Source organism: Alosa alosa, chromosome 5 (assembly GCF_017589495.1).
Source record: "Alosa alosa isolate M-15738 ecotype Scorff River chromosome 5, AALO_Geno_1.1, whole genome shotgun sequence".
In the NCBI taxonomy this organism is placed as follows: domain Eukaryota; kingdom Metazoa; phylum Chordata; class Actinopteri; order Clupeiformes; family Clupeidae; genus Alosa; species Alosa alosa.
Window position 1 is genome coordinate 20622992 of NC_063193.1, and position 22617 is coordinate 20645608.

General features: G+C 42.1%; 4 protein-coding genes across 4 annotated transcripts in view; 3 read left to right on the top strand and 1 right to left on the bottom strand.

Moving 5' to 3' along the window:
* adamtsl2 (ADAMTS-like 2) overlaps positions 1 to 5613 on the top strand; it is an 18608-nt gene extending 12995 nt beyond the window's left edge. Inside the window, exons 14-19 of the mRNA XM_048244500.1 lie at positions 738 to 951; positions 1950 to 2105; positions 2343 to 2513; positions 2865 to 3041; positions 3688 to 3832; positions 4168 to 5613. Of these exons, the coding sequence (XP_048100457.1) occupies positions 738 to 951; positions 1950 to 2105; positions 2343 to 2513; positions 2865 to 3041; positions 3688 to 3832; positions 4168 to 4289 (985 nt within the window). The 3' untranslated portion in view covers positions 4290 to 5613. The remainder of the gene's footprint in view (positions 1 to 737; positions 952 to 1949; positions 2106 to 2342; positions 2514 to 2864; positions 3042 to 3687; positions 3833 to 4167) is intronic.
* Positions 5614 to 5662: 49 nt separating this feature from the next.
* On the bottom strand, positions 5663 to 7862 carry LOC125294621 (protein FAM163B). The gene is made up of 2 exons (XM_048243503.1): positions 7851 to 7862; positions 5663 to 7559 (listed from the first exon to the last, which is right to left on the bottom strand). The coding sequence occupies exons 1-2, from the start codon at positions 7860 to 7862 to the stop codon at positions 7116 to 7118; spliced, it is 456 nt and encodes a 151-aa protein (XP_048099460.1). The 3' UTR covers positions 5663 to 7115.
* Positions 7863 to 16702: 8840 nt separating this feature from the next.
* LOC125294963 (natterin-3-like) lies at positions 16703 to 18506 on the top strand. The gene is made up of 3 exons (XM_048244048.1): positions 16703 to 16709; positions 16973 to 17096; positions 17262 to 18506. The coding sequence occupies exons 2-3, from the start codon at positions 16973 to 16975 to the stop codon at positions 18341 to 18343; spliced, it is 1206 nt and encodes a 401-aa protein (XP_048100005.1). The 5' UTR covers positions 16703 to 16709; the 3' UTR covers positions 18344 to 18506.
* A 984-nt stretch (positions 18507 to 19490) lies between these two features.
* Positions 19491 to 22404, top strand: LOC125294954 (natterin-3-like). Its single transcript, XM_048244041.1, has 3 exons — positions 19491 to 19510; positions 20362 to 20419; positions 21266 to 22404. The coding sequence occupies exons 2-3, from the start codon at positions 20362 to 20364 to the stop codon at positions 22339 to 22341; spliced, it is 1134 nt and encodes a 377-aa protein (XP_048099998.1). The 5' UTR covers positions 19491 to 19510; the 3' UTR covers positions 22342 to 22404.
* Positions 22405 to 22617: the final 213 nt, after the last annotated feature.

The window sequence follows — 22617 nt, forward strand, 5'->3', positions numbered from 1 at the left end:
CATTTGCTCTCTTTAATCTGGTATGCCCTCCAAATGAGCCTGGGACAGTTGGTCAAGGCTAAAGTTAACACCATCTTGGTCACTGTGATGCTAAGCACTAGTCCTGGTGTGGACTATGGCTACCCTCAACTCTCCAACTGCAGGGTTACCGAGGCATGGCTCCCTCCCGATAGGCTGTGGAGCAGCCAGTGCTGATGGGCTGGATGAATTTTGACTGGTGGGAACAGGTTTAAGCTCGGAGCGATGCAGGGTCTATTCACCCGTTCTATGTTGCCTTTGGAGGCCAGGTTTACAACTAAAAAATCAGCTAATTAAATATGATATTCAGAATCAGCACCCAAAAATTAAGCAAAATACCCTCTTTACCAGTGTTTTTTCTCACATTTGACCCCCAAGTGATAGTAGTCCCAGTCTTAATTATGCATTATATAAATGATGATGTCATCTATGTGTGAAAATGGATTGTGAAAATTTGAAGACAAAAAAAATCTTGTTCCTTAGACTCTATACTAGCAAAATATGCAAAAAAATCAATTTTTACAAGAAAATCCAGCGGTATTACACAAGACACCGTACTAAGAAAGGGAGGGGTGTGATTTGATTTGCTGTTGAGCCAATACCAACAGCCTGTCAACAAACCCTTTCACCTGAAACGCAGCACTGTACCTCTAATTGTGGCTATTGTCGGTGGCGGCTGCTGCGCCCTGCTCACCCCGTCTCCCTGTCGCCCCCTGCAGGTGGGAGGCCAGCAGCTGGAGTGAGTGCTCGCGCACCTGCGGCGAGGGCTTCCAGTTCCGGCTGGTGCGTTGCTGGAAGATGCTGTCGCCGGGCCTGGACAGCTCCGTCTACAATGACCTCTGCACGCTGGCAGACCTGGAGCGCCCCCCGGAGCGCCGGCCCTGCAAGAGTCCGACGTGCGGCCCGCAGTGGGAGGTGGCCGAGTGGTCCGAGGTGTGTGTGTGTGTGTGTGTGTGTGTGTGTGAGATATAACTGAGTGTGGCAAAATTAATTGTTTGTGTGTTTGTTTAAAAGGCACTTAAAGGGACACTATGCAGTTTTGGCCATTTCTTCGCTGTTTTCTCGCCTTTTGCTCGCAGTTGTCTCTACAGAGCTCCCCCTATATAGTATATATTTTACGACACTCTTCGCTTGGTCAGTCTGCCATTTCCTCTTTTTTTGTTCTTCCGACAACAGTTTACTTGCTTTCTGCTTCTTTTCCCCGGCTCTGCTATGACAAATGTCTGAGAAACTCCATCGTTGCCTTGTTCTAGCCAGTGCCTGGCGTATATGTGTGTAGTGCCGTAAAGCAATTTGTTACATCGTGAAACCGCGAGACTTTCTGACTGAGGCTGACAGCTCGCCAGTCCAAAGTTGCAAGGCTGTTTTTTTCCGCTCACAGGCGCTAGAGGGAAGCGAAACGGTCACCATTCAACCCTGAAAAAAAAGCCATATAACCATTCCAATGACTCCAAAGTTGTTAAGTTAAGGTAAATTAAATTAAGCTAAAAAAAACCCTTCATATTCCCCTTTAACAGTTTTTTTATTTTAACATAACGTTTCCAAAATAATTTTGATGGCACATAACCTCATGGAACGGCACTTCTGCCATTGTCTGGCCCTCTGTAGGCGACTACCGACCTAGCAACCTGCCCCCTCCAAAATTGAAACGCAAAAGAGCTGCTATGCTACAGAAATTCTGAGATCTTTTTTCCCTCTATATTATATCATGTTAATTTCATTATATTATGTTCATACTTTGTTTATTATTGCGCTTCTCAACCAGAGGTGGATCACGAGAGCAAGCCTTGTTAAGGGTGCCTTTAATTGGATAATGAGGACCTAAGAACGTGCAGTGGTACAGACTACACGTTCTCTTGTTATGAACAACTGAAACTTCGTGATAGTTAATTGTTCGAGAGTGATCTGACTGGTTTGTTTGCTCACTGCAGTGTCCCGCTAAGTGTGGAAGCAGGGCCCTGGTCTCACGTGACGTCAGGTGCTCAGACGAAACCAGGCCATGTGACGAATCCACCCGTCCACCACCTGCCAAGAACTGTACAGGGCCTCCGTGTGAGAGACAGTGGACGGTCTCTGAGTGGGGGCCGGTGAGATATGATGGATTACTGGGATAAACCCATGAAACAGCACTCAAAGTTATACACATGTGATTGTAGACAGTTCTGTTTTTTTTATTTGAAAGCCTTGAGGTTAAACCACAGGCAGAATTGGTTGAGCTGTGCAAGTACTTGGAAAGCACCAAGCTCAGTTGAATTTAGTGGCACTGCCTTCACTGTGCTGGAAGTTAGAATTCTTCAGCTGCTGTTTGCTGTTTTCCCTTTCAGTGCTCTGGGTCATGTGGGCAAGGGAAAATGGTCCGTCATGTGTACTGCAAGACCCCAGAGGGTCGAGTGGTTCCCGAGACCCAGTGCTCCTCAGAGAACAAGCCCCTGGCCATTCACCCCTGCGGGGATAAGGACTGCCCACCACACTGGCTGGCTCAAGATTGGGAGAGGGTGAGGCAATATTTTGATAATGTTATACTTAATGCCAGAATAACTTTTTGAGTATTTCGTTAACAGCTCTTTCCTCAGTTTGGCTGATATTATGTATCTATGCATTGTATGCATCTATTGTCTCAGTTTTCACATTTTCTTCCAATACTTTAATTGATGTTATTTTATTATTTGTATTAGTTATATTAGTTAGATTAAAATATTATTAGTTAGTTATTATTGGTTATTCTTATTATTTATTTAATCTAGATTAAAAATTCACCAATATTTTCCGTGTTCATGTGTTTACACATGCTGCTGAAATAGAGGTGCAACAGAGTGATTAATCAAAAGCTACTTTCTCTGGCGCAGTGCAACACCACATGTGGCCGTGGCACCAAGCAGAGGATAGTCCAGTGTGCGGCCATCACCGGGGGCAAGTTCCAGACCCATGACGATGAGTCTTGCGACCCTGGCGATCGCCCTGAGCACGAGAGCACCTGCTTCGAGAGGCCCTGCTTCAAGTGGTACACCACACCGTGGTCCGGGGTGAGCTAGCTCATGAGACTCTACTGGAACACCCTAATTGATTAATTGGGACTAATCGGTTGATTTGATCAAACTTCACCTTGATGGGTCATCATGTGTTATCAATAAGCCATCTTTTTTCTGTAAGGATCACAAAATGGTTCTAACTTATGGTCAAATTAGGGTATGATAGTCTGATAGTTAATATAATCTGACAGACAGCTAATAGTTAGATCAACTGATGACAGATGACAAATGACAAAAGGTTTGTTGAATCTTTTTTAATAACTGCTGGTAGTTTGTTGGTGATGAAATAGATAACCTTTCAAATAAATTGTTACCACTACTTTAGTAGTGATTAATCATGAAACTCATAGAAGACTTGTGGGAGTAACTTTCATTGGCAGTTACGGTTCTTTGTTTTGGCTCAGTCTTCAGGTTAGTGTTGGAAGCCTCATAGTCAAGAACAGCAGTGGTGAAAAGTACCATTTCAGAATTGCTCTGTCAGTGTCTGACTGCAGAATTGAATCAATCTGTCATTGAATCACTGAATCATTCTACACCCAGACATTAATTATCTTAATTACACCGAATTTGTGATCAATATTTTGATAATTTTCATGAGAAACACTTCCTTGTGTGCGTTTCCCCGATGTTACACAACCAGTGCACTAAGACCTGTGGGATAGGAGTGCGCATGCGGGATGTGAAGTGCTACCAGGGACGGGAGCTGGTCAGAGGATGTGACCCACTGACCAAGCCTGTCGCCAAGCAGACCTGTGCCCTTCAGCCCTGCCCAACAGAACCTCCAGGTCTGGTCTTACTGCTACTCTTAATCGTGCATAGGACACTTTAAATATGTACTGTATGTTTAAGTTTAAGTTATTAGTTATTTATGTGTTTTTGTTTTGTTTCAATTGAACTGAATATATATCACCACTACCTTTTCCACATGAAAGCTGCACCAACCCTTGCAGCTCTTGCACTAGATCGCTTTAAGAATCTTCTGTCTGAAAATTAATTATTTGGGTGTTCTATTTCAGCTGAACTTGAGATTTATAATTTGTTAAAGTTTTGTTGAATATTTCTTTAATAACTGTTGGTAGTTTATTGATGGTGAAATGTATCATCTCTTCACCTTCTCCAGATGAGAACTGCAATGACCGTCCCACCACAAACTGCTCGCTGGCACTGAAGGTGAACCTGTGCAGCCACTGGTACTATAGCAAAGCCTGCTGCCACTCCTGCCGGACCCTCCGCTCCTCCTAGTCGCGTCTGCCCAGGCCTGGGAGGCCCAGCATGGACAGCGGTGGTCCTGGCTCGCGTTGCTTCGGTTGGCGGCGAAACACTCATTATTGTCTGTTTTCAGAGATAGGAGCCATAGATGAACTCTGACCCCACTGTTCCAGACCTCCAGGAGGTACACCCCCCCCCCAGTATAACTTTCTGCCATAGAATGCATTCTACAGAAAATATAGGACACCCAAATAAATGGTTCACAACAGGTGTTGATCAGTAAAATTGGTAACTGTCATATCGTTTTTATCCTTCATTTACCTGAATGAAAGTCACGTGAACTCTTCTGTTCATTAGCAATAGGAAATATCCGGCTGTCAAGCTACAAGAATATCATTTTTTTGTTTGTTTGTTTTGAGTGTGTTTTGCATTTCCACTGCTATTGAAGATTCAGTACTGTATTTAAGGAGAACCAGCATTGAAGTGATGCTGTGTGGTTACACAAGTGAAGGATGGGCTACTTTCACTGAATAAGTTAAAGAGCACTCTGAGAGATATTTAAACCAGTTCCCCATTAAAAAGTAGCCTTTAATTATTTTTGGGAAAGTTCTAGTATTCTAGTAAGAAAGGGAGAGAGAGGTTTGGGAAAGTTCTAGAGAATCTAGTATTTTGAAACATGTATATTCAAAGCTACCATTAGTCAAATATGTGCTTATTTTCATGGAAGGACTTATTAAATTATTTAAATGTAACATTGCATGATTTGAGTGTCAGTAAATGCTATCATTGGTTAAATGTACACTGTTTTCCCTTCCCAGTTCTACATTGCCTCCTTACTTTGTTGTTGTACTCCTCTTTGATATACTGTTAATGTGCATCGTACCGTGTTTATTGTATGTTTTCCATGGTTAAACTGGACATGAAGTTTTCTCTAACCACAGCACTTTCAATACACAGCCGGTAGAATACTATTGCAGAACCTTCCATGCCTTTGGAAGACTCCTGACACTTGAACATGTACATGCTGAAAATGCACTCACTCACACACTCATTGTACAGTTGTGATATTTGTATTCAAAATCACATTCACTTTTAACACATACCATACATTACCGAGGTGACAGAGGAGAAATGACAGAGTGTGTGTATCCTCTCAAATATGATCACCAATATTATACATACATACTATACTTAAATGTATATATTTCAATGCTTTTGCCTCATTCAAAAGTTTAACATCATTGATTTTTTGTATTCACAAATACTGTTGCATTTTTAGCTTGGCAAAAATTTGTTTCTGCTCTCTGAAATATCTCTGACAAAACATTCGACAATAAAGGGATATGAAAAAGAGTGACAATATATTTTTGTCTAATATTTTGACAACAACTCATATCATCTGATAGAATGTCAAATGTGCTGACTAAACTGAGATTAACAACAAAATAGTGATGCCATATGTAGCTGTTTGTCAATATGTTAATTACTACATAGTCATGGATTTAGTCCATCATCACTCACATTATTTATTCATGTCTAACAGGGAAAGGGGAGGTAGGGTGGAAAATGAAAGATGTAAAAAGAGGGAAGTATTTTTGTCAAAACATCAGTGGCACCAGCTCCTAAAGGTTTATTATTATTTGAGTGTAAATCCGAATGATGTGGCTATTAAAAAATAAAAACTCAGAAATCTTATACAGGCATGTAATAAATGAATGGAGGGAATATAAATAAGATGCAATATATAAATAGATGAAACAATCATAAATAAATAGCTATATGTTTGATTCTTTTAATCTGAAAATATCCTTTACTCACCAAAGATAATCCCATTATTTTTCAACTTAGTTGAAATATGAAATACAGCATATGTCATTTGAATTGAACAACAAAGCCCAATGTTATTCTGTGACCTATAATAAAATTGTTTTGGAAACTTCTATCCAAGATATGGCTGTTATATTTTGGCTGTTTCACAGATTTTCTCTGTCACTCATTCACTGTCTCTCAAAGACCACTCATCATTCCGAGTTCAACAATTCATCCCCTGCTCATATGGGCATTACTCAGCAATCAGGCCTGTCTCACTCCACTCAACTCAACTCTCTCGTGTTAAGACGCATCAAAATGCCTTAGTAAAGATAACGTTTTTCAATTTACTGTTGCTAGCATGAAGGTGTTATTACACCTGGGTACCACATTTGCGTGCAAGAGCAACAAACACCACAAATGGGCTTTGCTCATCAGCAAACAAAATAGGGAGTATACCTATATGACCTATAGTTGCTAATGCTGATGTCTGTGTGCAGAAGCATCCCCCTATTGCACTGGCCCACCCACGTTTACACTTAGGATCTTGCTGATGTTATGAAATAACAAAATGAAGCAAAACAAATAGCAAAACTAGCTAACTGTAGCTTTAAGTCATGTGCAGCAGAATTTGAGTGCTATGTTGCCCATCAATTAAATTAAAGCCCCTGGAGTTGCTGTTAAGTTTGCGTTATGGGCAGCCTACTTTAAAATGCAGGTGACAGCTTAATCAATGGTCTTCAGAGCAAATGTGACATGAGTAATTGTGTAGGGAGAAAAGACATGAGGTGTGATAGGCTAACACCTGCTGTGCCTGGCTATTGTTCATCTCATCATCACTGATTGGCCCCTTGCACACTACAGTGTCCATGTCCTATGATATAGTGCCCTGAAAGATCAGTAGTGAAAAAAAAACTTACAATAAGACACAAATAAAAGAAATGAATTTAGTTAAATTGATGGATTGAGACCTGCTTTTTGCCAGCAGAATAACATTAGGCCTGTATGGAAGGGATCGCCTAGCAATACCGCCATACTGCCAGGGCAGCTCTAGACATCAGTACTGAAACTGCGGTGGGCCACTACCTCATGCATGGTGACCCAGCGGATCAGGTTCATCTTCCGGAAGCTGTCGCGCTCCGACTGCACGTCGAAGTCAGGCTGCGGCTGCTGGTAGCTCACCCTGCCCCCGCCGTTGCGGAGGCCCTCGTGTCTGTGCATGTGGTTGGGCAAGAGGCCCGAGCAGGACGGGCACAGGGCGTATCCTGGGGGCCTGCGGACGCCCCGGAATGGGTAGCCACAGGGCAGGCACGAGGGTCCGTTGGCCTCGTACCCCCCCAGCGTGAGGATGGGCTTGCTGCTGTAGGGTGGGGAGGGCGGCCCGGAGGGAGGCGGCGTGTAGGAGCGTGTGAAGTAGTCCGGCGGCGACGGAGGCTCAGGGGACAGGGACAAGTCTGTTTCCTCCTCTTCCGGCTCTTCCTCCACCTCCTCCTCCTCCTCTGATGACGAGTCCTCCTCCTCCACCACAGAGTCCTCTCTCTTACAGCAATAATACTGTGTGTGTGTGTGTGTGTGTGTGTGTGTGTGTGTGTGTGTGTGTGTGTGTGTGTGTGTGTGAGTGTGTGTGTGTGTGAAAGAGAGAGAGAGAGAGAGAAAGAACATATGTGTTAAGGAAAAAAGAAAAATGTGGTAGTGTCATTCATGATGAGTTCATAAATGCTGACACACAAATGAACAGATTCAACTGCACTGTATGAAAGCAAAGAATAACAACCAAAAACATACACAGACACACATGCTGTCACTGTTTTTGGTGAATGGTAAACAGTAGTGAAGAACACATACCTGTAGCCTACAGTAACATAGTGTACTAACGATGGTCAGCAGGATAAATCCAGCTAAAAGTCCACCTATGATAACGACTGTTCCGGCTGTCATTCGAAATCTTCTCCATTAACAACCTGCCGAGGGGAGAGGTTTTGGTGTAAGTTTAAGGTTATCATCTCTCCCTGCCCTCCACACCATAACTTAACCTGGGTTAGTTACACGGCTTAATTAAAACCAAAAAATGGCTGACAACATACATTCCACTACACCTATACTTTACTTGACCAATCACTATCAATATACAAAATGTTAATTTTCCCACTTCACATAAGAGAAAAACTGTTTACAGAAAATCATTGGTTCTTCTGCCGCCACCTATATCTATGTATCCCATGAATCCCTTCATATGAGAGGAATTCACAGTGTGAATGGGACGTGGCTAAAACTAGAAACACTACCTCTGTAGAAATGTTGGAAATGGAGCTTCAAATCTTGTCACTTTCTTTGACAATTGATTCTGGCCTCGTATTTTGTATCATACTTTTTATCTCCACGGTTCTCTCATTTTCTGATCCTAACACACACACACACACACACACACACACACACACACACAAACACACACCCCCCCCACCACCACCACCACACACACACACACACACACACACACACATACTGAGAGAGAGAGAGCTTTCTCTTATTCTTGGAGCAGTTAGGTGCCTGATCCATGATGTCTGGTTGCAGTTAAATTATCCAGTTTACAGATGGACAGAGAGAGAGGAGGGGTGTTTATAAGTGAGAAAGTAAAGTGACAAATCCATGAGGAACATTAGCCTTAAATGTTGACACACCATACTTAAAGCAGCTTTTAAAGGACTCTTTTGAGCTTTCACTGGTGAGAAATTGCTCAGTCATCCAAAACGAAGGAACACACCCTCAATGGCTCACTTGTAGTTTCCGTCAAGTAACACTGGGAGCCTTCTTACACCTTCACATTAGCACACCTGTATGGCTGAAGCTAATGAACCATAGTGGACAGGAACTATAAGATGCTTTATTCCAGCTAGCAGCAAACAGTTCCCCATTGAACAACGTAATATTATAGGAACGTTGCTTGCACAAGCAAAGAACAAGGGAATAGTATTGCGTTTGGGATTGGTCTCAGGATGTACAGATTCGAGGAAACGTGTAAATTGAGGAAACAAATTAAAGCGTCACATTAGTGATTTCGAAGCATTAAGAATCGACCGAACAATTTTTAAAACATATTTAGCAACTACACGCTATTTTTCCAGTTATGACTCGCTTTACGCTTTATTTCAGGACAGACACTTAAACTGTTGTCATTAAAATGATGCACTTTTCCTTAACACCTTTACTCTTCATAAGCATGCTGCATTGGCTCTTTCTTCACAAGCTTTCTAAAACACACATACACATACTAATTACTTTGACACTTCTACCATTTTTGAAAACGCCCTCCATACCAAATTGTGTACTGGCATGTTTAGAATCTTACCTTCAGACCAATGGAATCGTTCCATGCCTCATCTACATCCACACTAAGTTTAGCGCACGGCATCTGAGTGCGCAGCGGACTTACAGTAGACTGTGCCCTGATACCTCTAGCACTTATTTATTCTGTGCAGTAGCTTTCAATGTAACTATGAGTGGCACTTCATTTTCTTTTACGTCCTCTTCACACCTATAGAAAAGATGGGGGACAACATTCCCCCGAAAGTCCGCCTAAATCCACTGAAATATTTCAATAATTGTCTCCCGCATTATCCTTTTTGATCAAAATCGACCACAGGAAACAAAAATGAAACATCATACGTTTTCCTTCAAATAATCGAAAAGGGAAAACGTTAATTTATATCCAGGTTTAGAGAATAGTGTGAGATCCATTCACCCTCAAGTAAAAAAAGTCCTCTTCACTGTCTCAAAATGTTCAAACACTGGCTATCCTTTCACTATTAACATAAGACAATAAGAAATAATATATCCAAACAAAACCGAAGGATAATTTCAGTACATTTGGATTTGGATTCGGTCCGACAGTGCTATATTTTTTTCTTCTTTTCTTTTTTTCCCCTCTACGGTCTGATGCGCACCGGCCGTTTCCGCTAAAGTCAACAAGCTATCTTAGTTGTGGCGCACGAACCAACGTGTGCGCATGAATGAGTTCAGTTAATATGACGGAATGCAGTTACATAGCATGTAGGTCTCTACACCTGAAGAAAGAAAACTAGCTTTTTGCAAATACCCCATAGTGATCACATAGTATAATATACTGCATTTTGGACGTGACATGACAAGGCAAATTTCTTCTTTCCAGCATGTTGACAGTAAATACATTTAATAAATGATCATACACCAGTGCTGCTATAGTTATCCATATCAGTGCTTAATTAACTTAAATTTCATTGTTAATACAAGCACAGTTCACTTAGAGCAAGTGAATTGGAATATAGGATGATGTTGATTGTGTGTCCTGGAGGGAATGAAGAAGGGGAAGGCAAAAGAAAGGATTTCATGACCATGCTGAGGTCAGCAGAAGCTTCATAGTACTGATGGGGAAAGGGACACCCAGGGGTTCTGTGTGCAGTGCGGTGGCACCTGCAGCCTCTCTACAGCAAATGTTTTCTGCTTTTTTCAAGCCTAGTTTTGAGTAGAATTGTTCCAAAACATCTCCTTGGGTGATGTTTCTGTAGATTTTACTGTGTTGCACAGACTTTTTGGGGGGGTGGGGGTCGATGATACATTTGACATCTACGAAAACGGACAGTGCATTCATTTGAAACAACACCAAGGTGACAGATTCATTGTATACAACCATTCCAACTTCCATGAACAGATGTATTGTATAATCTTGCTACCATGCAAACACAAAAGCACAATAAACACACACTGCAAATCCCAAAGCGTGCCTGCTAGTAGGGGCTCTCAGCTAAATTACTGTGTACCAGATGCACTCTAGTCTCCACTGAGTGAGGAGCACCCAGAGAGGTTGGATGTGTAAAACATATTCTATTGCATCAATTATTAAAAATTGATATGTTAAGAGAAGCTGAGATTCTGCTGATATTGTATGGAAAAAGTCTGAAATATTTATAAGAGAAGAAGCAGAAAAAAGTTGAGCCATTTTTTTCTCCTGCTCCAGGACTTTTGTAATCCTCCCTGGACATTTTCAGGACCAACGTATTAGCTCAGAGGACTGAAGGAAATTGTTAAATAATGTACTAAAGTATCTTTTAAAGATGTCAGTGTGAGATAGTTTTTTAGAGAAGTGTATTTCTTGAATTCTCATTGGCTTCAGTGCATATAAATTCATATTACTGAATACACTGAAGGATATATAGCTGTGTACTCTGTGATGCTACAGTCATGAGCATGTATACAGTGTGGCCTTTGACATAAGATAACAGTTCAAGTGTTCTTTAGGTTAGCACACACATTAAAGCCTTTAATTCAGGATCACTTAACTCATTCAATACACAAGTTAACAAATCATTAACAATATTTTTTAATAATAATTTTAATAATAACGTTTAATAATATTTTTTAATAATAATTTTAGTTATGAATTTCACTTTTCTATCTGCCAGAACTGCACGACAGGACCTCCACAAAAAGTCTGGTTGGCTGTGTTCCATCCGACAACAGAGAAATGAAGAACAAGGTCATACTTGACTGAAAACTCAGCAATGTAAAATATTCCAGATATGTCTATCTGTTTTTGCTCTCAAAACCCGGCTGAAGATGAATAGCAGCTATATCACTGTTACATACAAATACAGATTATGGATTTTGAATTTTGTGTCATTTCTGTCTGAGCATCTGTTTGAGCATTTCATTCTCCGTGTGACCACAGAGATTGAAAAGACCTCTGGTGGGCCGTGCCTCCCACTCCATCTTGCCCCAGGTGGACAGCCAGGTAAAGTACCCACGTTAGAGTGAGGGGGAGTTGGTCTCACTTCCTGTGGCAAAGTGGTTCTGCGTCAGCTCTGTTGTGGTGGGACAGTCTCGCATTCTTGAGGATTGTGGACACTGGCTCGCGTCCATGCTCATCGGCCGAGCCGTCCCCAAACCCCAATGTTTATAAAACATATAGAGTTTGCTTTGTATTAGCCTCTCTGACGTCAAAGGTTGGGAGCACTTCACTGAGCTCCTTAATAACTCCTTGTATCAGTAGCAGCCGTGCGTCATAACACAGTCTGGGTCGAATCTGAACTCCAGACAAAATTTATTGATTGTAAAGAAAAAAAAGAACGAAAAGAGAGCTACTTTTCACTGCTGCCCATCTCTGGAATGTAGTGCACGTGGCTGGCGTTCCGAAGGGTTCATAAAACAAATTAAGGTTTAAGTTGGGAATCCACCTCTTGCTTCCATTGAGAAAATCTTGAATTGACAATTTGATTTAGTGTGAACTGACTGTGAGCTACACTCTCATGCTTGACTTGACATTGAAGACTTCACATTATATATTCATTCTCATGTAATGCAGTAAAATAAATATTATGCTATGCAAGGAAAAAATGGCTTGAGACAAAATCAAGTTTACAATGTCTTAAAGGTACCCTACCCATCCCTACGACTGCCCTATCATCGCCTGTTGCTGTCCTCCTGCCCGGATTCCTGGCCCGTGCAGCCTAGCGAGCCACTACTTGCCCTATGACAACTCCTAATCCCCCTGGACAATTCCATTTCCTACACTGGACTATTTGAACTTTCTGACACTAAATAGGATTCATGCATTATCATACTGGATATGTAACTATCCCACCTCTTGTAACATACACCTCAGATGGCTTTAAACACCATGTTCTATTCTAACTAACTTATGCATTTATCATGTATACAGACCTTACTGTTCTGTAACTGATCCTAGGCAGATGGGTCAGGCCCCTGGGTTGTGGATCTGCTCGATGTTTCTTCCTATATGTATCTCCAATTCTAGAGAGTTTTTCCTCGCCCCTGTTCCTCATGGGCTTTATTTTTCTCTGATTGTCTAACATTCTGTAAAGGGCCATGAGACATGTGTAATGCTTTGGCTCTCTCTATAAGTGAAATTAAATTGAAATTTAAATTTAAATGAAAGAATTCTGATGGACTTTCTCAGTCTGGATTGTATTTGATATTGCTGTATGATTAAAATTGGGAGCTTTTTGGAATCAAAACATTCAATAAATTTAAAAAAAATGTGTTTCGATTGTTTCACTGTGTAACATTCTTTCATCTTCCCCAAAATGTAAAATCACACTCTGATGATGTATTGTATGCTACTTCCACTGTTCGAACAGCCCCATCTTTGGCATTGACAAAACACTGACAAAATAACATACTTTCATAGAGATTTCATAAGGATTTAGATATGGATATGTTTTAATTACTTTCCTGATAGCCCCCAAAACCTGTGACTAAGCTCTTTGTGAGACTAGACTATGGAGCCAAATAATATGGGAACCACCAAAAGCAGTGCCTATTTCAAAGCTCTCAATAAATGCTGGTTCCATGTTGCTGTCGTAAGAGTTAGTTCAGGTACCGTGACAAGAATGGATTCATTACCTCCAGCCTGCCCTGCCACCCTGCCACATCTGCTGGGGAGGGGGAGGTGTGCAAAGAGAGATACAGATCACACCTTAGCCATTATTACACATGAGGGGAGATATGCTACCCTACCCTCTCACAACCACCAGAGAGAGAGAGAGAGAGAGAAAGAGAGAGAGAGGGAAATAGAAAGAGAGGGGGAGAGTAAGAGGGTAAGGAGAGGCATCTTTTATTCATCCATTCAGGCGTGCAGCACAGAGGCACTCTTATGTCCCTTATTCCAGGAGCCCGAGCCAATCAAGCATGAGAAACTCTTTCTCTCCTCACAGACAGGAGGTAAAAGCTCAGCAGGGATGCGGAGGAGAAGCCAACTGTTTAGTTTAGCAAGTAGGTTTGAATGAATCTTTGTAGTATACGTAAAACGTTGCACAGAAATATCTATGCTTTTCTATGCTATTTGATGAAAGTGCATCCCAGCAATTTGTCTTTTCAATATTTTTATATGGGCTAATATATCTGTTATGCATATGGAAAATACACAATGGAGTCTTCCTCAATGGCTAAAACTATTTGAGACTAAATGAATAACTGTGTAATGACTGGATGAAAAGTATTTATTTTCCCAACTGAATATTTAACACCATATGTCAAGAATCACATCCCTAAGTCTAATGGCAGATCTACATTGGGCCAAAAAAGTACAGCGGCAGTTTTCCAGCCACAGATGACTACTTGGATTTCATAGCTCCATTTCTAATGGCCTAGCCACTGGGTGGTGCTGACACCCTGCTTAGCTGTTTACTGAGTTTATACAGCTTGCACACCACACATACGGTACATACTGTACATACATACATACAGTACACACACACACACACACACACACACACACACACACACACACACACGTGCCATTACATACTCTCACTTCTGCACTTTCCTGTATGAGAGAGTGATTACATCACTACATTCACTATAACACATGTAATTTACCATAATATGTCAATGTAAGCTTGGCCATTGTGCACAGTATCTCATTATAGAACCAAACTCTTTCACCTTAAGGGAATTATTTTTCAATATCAGCACGCAGTTCCATTGGTCTAAACAGAGTGGAGGTTTGGGAGCAGTCCTCAACTGTTCTGTATGGTCCAGTGCTGCCCTCTGCTGTTGTTCTGCTCTGCTTTTACAGTCAGACTGGAAAAAAAGGCCTTCAGTCCACTACAAAAATGTGTCATACTGGTATGTAAAAAAGCTGATTACTTTTGTGAATACCATGCTCTGGGCAGTGGGCACCATACTCATTACTACAGTTACATCCAGGGTAGGAATTTCACGGCGTTGGCCGTGAGGCCCCTTTGAAAATCAGAGGTTTACAGGCCACGGTGGCCTTGGTGCCCCCTTCTTTCAATATTCTACTTTGCGTCCTACTAATAGCGATTTTTATTTAGCCTGTGGCCTGTCAAAATAATCTTAGCATTCACAGCGCAAATTAATTTAGTCATTTACGCAGTGGAGAAAGTGGCAGCGCAAGAAAGAAAGTGTGTCCAAATTCACCCATTCTCATGTTGAACTACTCGCGAAGTAGCCTATTCATCACACAGACACCACGTATCACATGATAGAGCTTTTTCTCAGCTTTTAAACGACGTTAGCCGATAATTGCTGTGTTGAACGGTTCGCGAGAAAAGTAAATAATATAATTCAATTTAATCATACATTCTACTGAAGGTGTTGCGTCCCATGATCTCCATACCCATTCATCTCGGTGTAATACTTTACGAACCCTTCTTTTAACACATGACAACCCATATATCAGAATAAACAGGAGACCTTACCGAACACAAAGGTGTAAAGCAGTCCCCTGTACAGTTAGCCGTTCCAGAGTAATCCAGTTTTGAATTTGCAGTAAAGTTCGACATACATGGATGTCTCCAAATTTGGGCTTTAAGTTTTACAATGTGTTTAAATTGTTCCACATAATTTCATAACGGGCCAAATACAAAATAAATGTTACAAATATCGCCTATATATTGGTAAATCAGAAGACAGCTGACTAAGAGTTTGTAAAAGTAGCCTTAATGATCACAAAATGCTAAGCATGCATCTAGGCTTTTTGAGTTTCTTAAAGCTGAGCTGTGCTTAAATGGTTCAATCCATGATTTCATAACAGGCCAAATATAAAATAAATGTTATATATAGCCTAGATATCTGTAAATATTAGATAGTCAGATGATTTACAGTTCTATGTAATATGTCATGTTTTCATTTCATGTTTTTGTAATGTTTCATACAGTGATGCAGGTCTACTGCAGTGAATAGGCTAAATACAACTTTGATAATTTTTATAGCCTACTACTAATAGTTAACTTTGGCCTTGGTGCCCTAACATGTGGCCTTTGTGCCCCCCACCAAATATGCCCAACTGAAGGCCAAGTGGCCTTGCCCCCAGAATGGTGAAATTCCAAGCCTGGTTACATCCATTTCTCAGATATTTTATATGTTCAAAGGTGCCGCACTGGACACCCATCGGACACCCCCCTGCACCCACAGCATGGCTCATATCTCTCACGGAAAGCAAACAACCATTCAACTTTGCAATACAACCTGTGGAGTGTTAGTGTTCAAAACGGATTAAATGTTCACAGTCATGCCGATGTTAATAATCACTCATCTTATCTAGCATTTATCAGGTCTAAAAGCTGACATTTTTCTCAGGCGGCAGCGGCACCAACAATGTATGTATGGTATGATGCACAGTGTGGTGTTGTGTGGTGTCACATGTAGTGGTCTTCGTCCTGCAGTCATATGGGCCATTCAGTACAGTGAGTTTTACAGGTGGTCCAGGCTGTGTGACTGCTGACCAAACTTAATAGGGGATCTGTGAATGTTGCTTATACCGTCAGATTTTGTAAACATGCATGTACAAGGCACAATGCACACTTCACACACACAATATACACCAGACGTTTCAATGTGGTCATATTTTAAGGGCAACTAAGGCAGTTGTATATGCTCTATCAAAGAATGGAAGTGATAGAGAGGGAAATGGATACAAAGAGAGGGAGGGAGTATTTCAGTGTATATGTATGAAACAGAACAAGATAAATAAAGAGGGAGGAAGAGAAGGAAGGGATCATGTACAGAGGAAGAGAAGAGGAGGGTGTGTGTGTCAGAGAGAGAGAGGGAGAGAGAGGGAGAGAGATATGTAGGTATATAAAGCAGATTAACACAGAGACCAGTGCATACCACAGACACACTGCCAAGGTGAGTGCACACACCTCACACACTTAACTCTCACGTCACAATCCAGTTTATCATACAGTATAATACAAATGTACATATGAGGTGAGATCATTTGACATATTTAGCTGTGTTTCTGTTTCTGCACATTACAGTCAATGATCTTTGTCTCGTTCTGAAAATGAAAAACAAATTTCTTCAAAGCAGGTGTTGTCATCCTTTGAGGATGTGAGGTTTTCATGATTGCTCAATGTATTTAGCTGTGCATTTGTCCATTTTTACGGCAGATGAGGCTCGCTCTGCTGGCGATAGTGGCTCTTCTACAGCTGGGGGCTCTCCATGCTCTGACCGCTGATAAACCCGCCCGCTCTCTTCTGGACATCGTCAAAAGAGCCCCTGCCCAAAGCAAACGTGAATATCAACCTAATTTTATAGTAATTGACTCAGAAATCACATGGACATGGATTTGCGCTACATGTCATTCCACCTGCTTGAGTAAATGTGACATAAAATGATTAACTTGTATGTATTTGGTCTCTCTTTTCTCTATGTGTTTCATCCGTCGGCTCATGTTAGAGTCTCGTCTGAATCCCCTGCTGGAGGAGGTAGTTCCCCCTCTCCGTGACAATGGTGTAGAGCCTGGTCCTACCACCCCACCTGAGCTGGAGGGCTTCCAGACTGACTCCTACCTTTTTGGGGACAACGTCAACCTGAACTGGGTCAAGTTTGACGGCTCCCTGCCCAACGGAGTGGTGGGCATCTACAACAGCTACGTCTCCCGCACAGACTATGTTTGCAAGTTCAACTGCGAGGCCGGCTTCTACAACCCCAGCAAAGGGCCCTACTGCAACTACCCATATGCTGACCGCGAGTACCACGCACCTGAGTTCGAGCTCCTCGTCAATGTGGACAACTTTGAGTTCTTGGAGTGGAGGGAGGAAAGCTATGGCGGTGTGCCCAAGCACTCTGTTGGCACCTGTGGCACGGCTAAGATCTTCGTGGGCAAGAACAAGTACGGCCTGGGCAAGGTGGTGCCTGAGCATGAGGCCTTCTTCCTGCCCTGGGAAGGGGACGAGTACTGGTACAAGAGATACCAGGTGCTGACCATCAACAGGGAGGCCTACAGCCAGCATATCTCCCACGTGGAGTACAACATCAACGAGGTGGAGCTCTTCCAGTACCCACCTGAGGCCATGCACATCTCCAGCGTCACCAACTACGAGTGCCGCGACATCACCAAGACGGTGACCATGGAGAAGACCACCGAGAAGGAGAACACGTGGAACATCGGCCGCTCCACCATGCTGGGCATCACAGGCAGCATCAACGTCAAGATTCCCTTCATTGGCACGGGCGGGATAGAGCTGGGCGGCGAGAAGACATACTCGTTCGACCGGGGCACCACAGTGACGGAGTCCATCGCCCACTCGGTTGCCGTGGAGCTGACCGTGCCGTCCAATCACATATGCCGTGTGCGCATGGAAGGCCGCAAGATCAAGGCCGACATCCCCTTCAAGGCTCGCCTGAGCCGCACCTATGCCAACGGGGAGACCCAGTGGACGTCCATCAACGGCATGTACGATGGTGTCCAGGTCGGAGAGGTCCGCACGGTAGTGGAACGCTGTGAGCCCGTGCCTGATGCCCAGCCATGCTTCTAAACTCCAATGAAATAACTGTCCATCTAACATGAACTCAAATACCACAGGCCACCGGGATATGAGTGGATACTGATTTGACTGAATGTGTTTCATAGGTGATAAATGTCATTCATGTCACTGACAAGTAAAATGTGTTATTTGAATAAAATATCATCAAAACGTAGAGTCATGGTGTGTGGTTGTTTTTGTGACTTTACTGTAGGATGTATGCTATACACTTATGATAATAATAATAGGAGCAAGAAGATGACAAAAAAGTCTCACATTTTCACACAGAGCCTGTTAAACTGTCAAGCGTCAAGGTAAACTGTCAGCCAGTTGCACAATATATGAAAAGAATATTTCATGAATCACTCTCTCTCTCTCTTTCCTCTCTCTCTCTCTTCAGTAGTATATCACTCTGACTCAGTAAGCCAGTTGTAGGCCAAATGACCAGTGCCACATTCCTGCGCTACCATTCATTTCATACCATTGAAAAAGGTTTAAAGCCTCTGATTCAAGTTTGAATACAGAATATATACATCTAGGGAGAACCTGGCACTGGAAATCAAGAACATACTTCCACTGGCCTCCTGTTCGGTAGCAGATGAGATCATCGAAGAGATTCTTCATGCCTCCCATGTTCAGAAACATTTCTCACTCACACATTTATTCAATAAATAATGAACATGGATATTATCACATAAAAAAGAAATGCCCATACACACCCAATAACCAAGTGCTGGTTGGTAGCAGGAAGATATGAATGAAAATCAAATGTAACCACTGTACACTGACTGACTTATTACTGAGAGCGAATTACGTCAACATGCATGTAGGGGAAACAGAAAAGCGGGTCATTCCATAAATATAAAAAAATAAAAAATAAATCACATATTTGGAATTAACTTTTTTGTGCACCAACAGAGGCTATTACCAAAAAGGTTTACCTCAGCATATCAAACATTCAGACAACAAATGGGGCATCATTACTGACAGAAAAGATAAACCATATATTTAAAATAATAATGCAAAAACTGGTCAAGTATATTTCATGCTATAAAAATGTATGTACAGATTTTCCAAACCTTTAGGTCAAAAGGTCAGGGGTTTATTGTGGGTATTTAAGAACGCTTCATAGATCCCTTCTGTCAGTGTGCACCAGCTCTGGAGGTGAAACCTGACAAGGTAAAACTAACTCCTTAATTTCATTAACTCTAAAGCTAATGTACTATAAGCTAAGTGGCCACTTGACTAGAAGATGTAGTGTCTTTGCCTTGTAATTACCCCCAATTGTAGTTGTTTGTTGATTGTTTTTATATATTTTACCACATATTTTGTCTTTGAAATGCCAAAATACAATAATAAAAGAATTAAAAACCACTGAAAAGATAAGAAGACATGCTTTGTAATGAATATTACTGTTTGGCATTATGTGCTTTACTGTTCTCATTGAGAAATGTTTTTTAAACCTTTAAAATGCTCTTTGTGCATATATGCTCTTCATGTTCTTTCTAGAATATAAGTAATACTGATATAACTTTATATTACTTATTATTTGTTTAAAAATGTCAGTTGATCCATGTACAACACACATTGAAGCTTCCAAATCAACCCATCTCTACCGCACACTATTGACTTTACTCAATTTTATTCAGAGCGAACACATAGAAGCTTATTAAGCTACATTTTTTGTTTTTAACATTGCTCATCATGTGTGTTACACAAAACAGAATAGGTCAATACAAACCATTTTAGAAGTGCAACAATGCAGTGCCAGCCTCACTCCCTACAACGAGAGTTGATTAAAATACTGACTATTTTAAGGATTGTTATCATGTTCATTTTTACTGTAAATATTGTCATATTATGTCATATTTTAATTGACAACTAAAATAAAGAGAAGCTGTTGGCAAAAGACATGTTTAAGATCTCTCTCTCTCTTTGCCCATGTGTACATGTGTGTGTGTGTGTGTGTGTGTGTGTGTGTGTGTGTGTGTGTGTGTGTGTGTGTGTGTGTGTGTGTGTGTGTATTACAGATGAGGCTACTGCTCCCTGTGCTCTGGGCTGTCCTGCAGCTTTGCGTCGCTGAGACAGGTGAGATGAATACATATGGATGCAACTACAGTACAGTTTCATATATATTCTCTCTTCTATACAGAGTAAATGATCTCATAATCTGTGTGATATATGTTCCATCATTTTGACCACAGGCACATTAGCTGAACATATCCATATGCCATCAAGAAAGGATTTTAGAAATAACTTAAAATAAAATCAAGACAAATACAAAATTATCTGTCCCCCTGTGATGTAGCGTGTAAAATTTCAGTAAACACACTAGGTTGAGTCGAAGAAAAGCATCTCTCACGTGTGGATCTTGCGTTAGGGTTGACAAAGTGTTCCGTTTACACAGATGTAGAATTTCACAGAGCAGTTTGAGGTCATTTGAAAACGTGCGCTGCAATACAGCCCTTGTGTCCTTCGCTAAAAGTAAACATGTAGATAAAACACAGTATCTGCTCATTTGATAAGTACAATGTTTTTCCTTCTTTGTGAAAAGCAATTACTCTTTCTCTGATCTACTTTTTACTAGGGCACATTTACTATTTATTCATACAAGGGTCACAAATATTGTTTTTTTTTCTTAATGACTTGTGATAGTAATTATATTTGCCATGGAATTGTCATGTTTGTTACCATGCCTTGCTGTATCTCTGTATGTATCTATCCTCAAACACTCAAGAACTCCTGTGTTAAATACCAAATGTGTGTGTGTGTGTGTGTGTGTGTGTGTGTGTGTGTGTGTGTGTGTGCATGTTTGTGTGTGTGTGTGTGTGTGTGTGTGTGTGTGTGTGTGTGTGTGTGTGTGTGTGTGTTTGTGTATGTGTGTTTATGTCCCATCCTAATATTCAGACACACTTTCTATCTATCTCATGACAGAATTCACCTTGAATCCAGAGAAGGGTAACGTGGTGCCCCCCTTTGAGACCAATGCCCCAGTCAGACATCCAAACCCTTCCCAGGAGGGGGCGCTGTCTGAGTCTTTAATGTTTGACATGAATCCAAACCTGAAGTGGGTCCCCTGGAACGGCACCCTGCCTAACGGGGCAGTGGGGATCTTCAGCGGCTACACCTCCCGCCCCGACTATGTCTGCAAGTTCAACTGCGAGGCTGGCTTCTACACGCCCAGCAAAGGCAACTATTGCCAGTACCCTTATGCAGACCAGGAGTACACAGCCATCAAGTTCGACATTTTGGTCAACGTAGACCACTTTGAGTTCCTTGAGTGGATCGAAGACTCCTATGGGTCTGTGCCCAGAGACGCGGTCAAGACATGCCCGAAGGCTGGCATCTACGTGGGCAAGAACAAGTACGGCCTGGGCAAGGTAGTGCCTGAGCATGAGGCCTTCTTCCTGCCCTGGGAAGGGGATGAGTACTGGTACAAGAAATACCAGGTGCTGTCCATCAACACCGAGGCCTACAGCCAGCACATCACCCACGTGGAGTACGGCGTTGACGAGGTCGAGCTCTTCCACTATCCCCCTGAGACTATCCAGCTGGCCAAGGTCACCAACTATGAGTGCCGCGAGGTGGAGAAGACCGTTCTCCTCGAGAAGACCACCACCATTGAGAAGACCTGGGATATTGGCCGCGAGACCCGCAACGGCACCGTCTCCACGATGAAGGGCAAGGTTCCCATCCTGAATCCCGGCAACGTGGATTACACCAAGGAGCAGACCGTCACCTTCTCTGAGGGGACCACAACAGTAGAGTCCATCAGCCACTCCATCTCGGTCCAGGTGCAAGTCAAGCCCAACCACTCATGTACCGTGAGGATGGACGCCAGGAAGATGACGGCCGACATCCCCTTCACGGCCCGCCTGAGCCGGACGTACGAGGACGGGAACACACACTGGACCACGGTGACCGGTACCTACGACGGTGTGAGGATCGGAGAGATCAACGCTGTGGTGGAACGTTGCCAGCCCATCCCTGATGCTCCTCCATGCTACTGACGGGGGGGTTTCATGTGGAACACAACTATTGGTTTGATTGATAAATAAACCAAAAGGAAAATATACACATGTTTACATTGTTGGCTCTTTTTGTTTTGCTTTCTGAACTTTATCCCTCGAGTGGTCTTTTAAAGCTAGACTGCAGTGAATGTTGTTTTTATGTTCCAAGAATTACCATTCAACTATAAGTAAAATATTCTGACAAACCAGTCTACAAGTTGATCAAACGGCAAAAACTAAAAAAATAAATGAGTACTTTTTAATATAAATTATGTG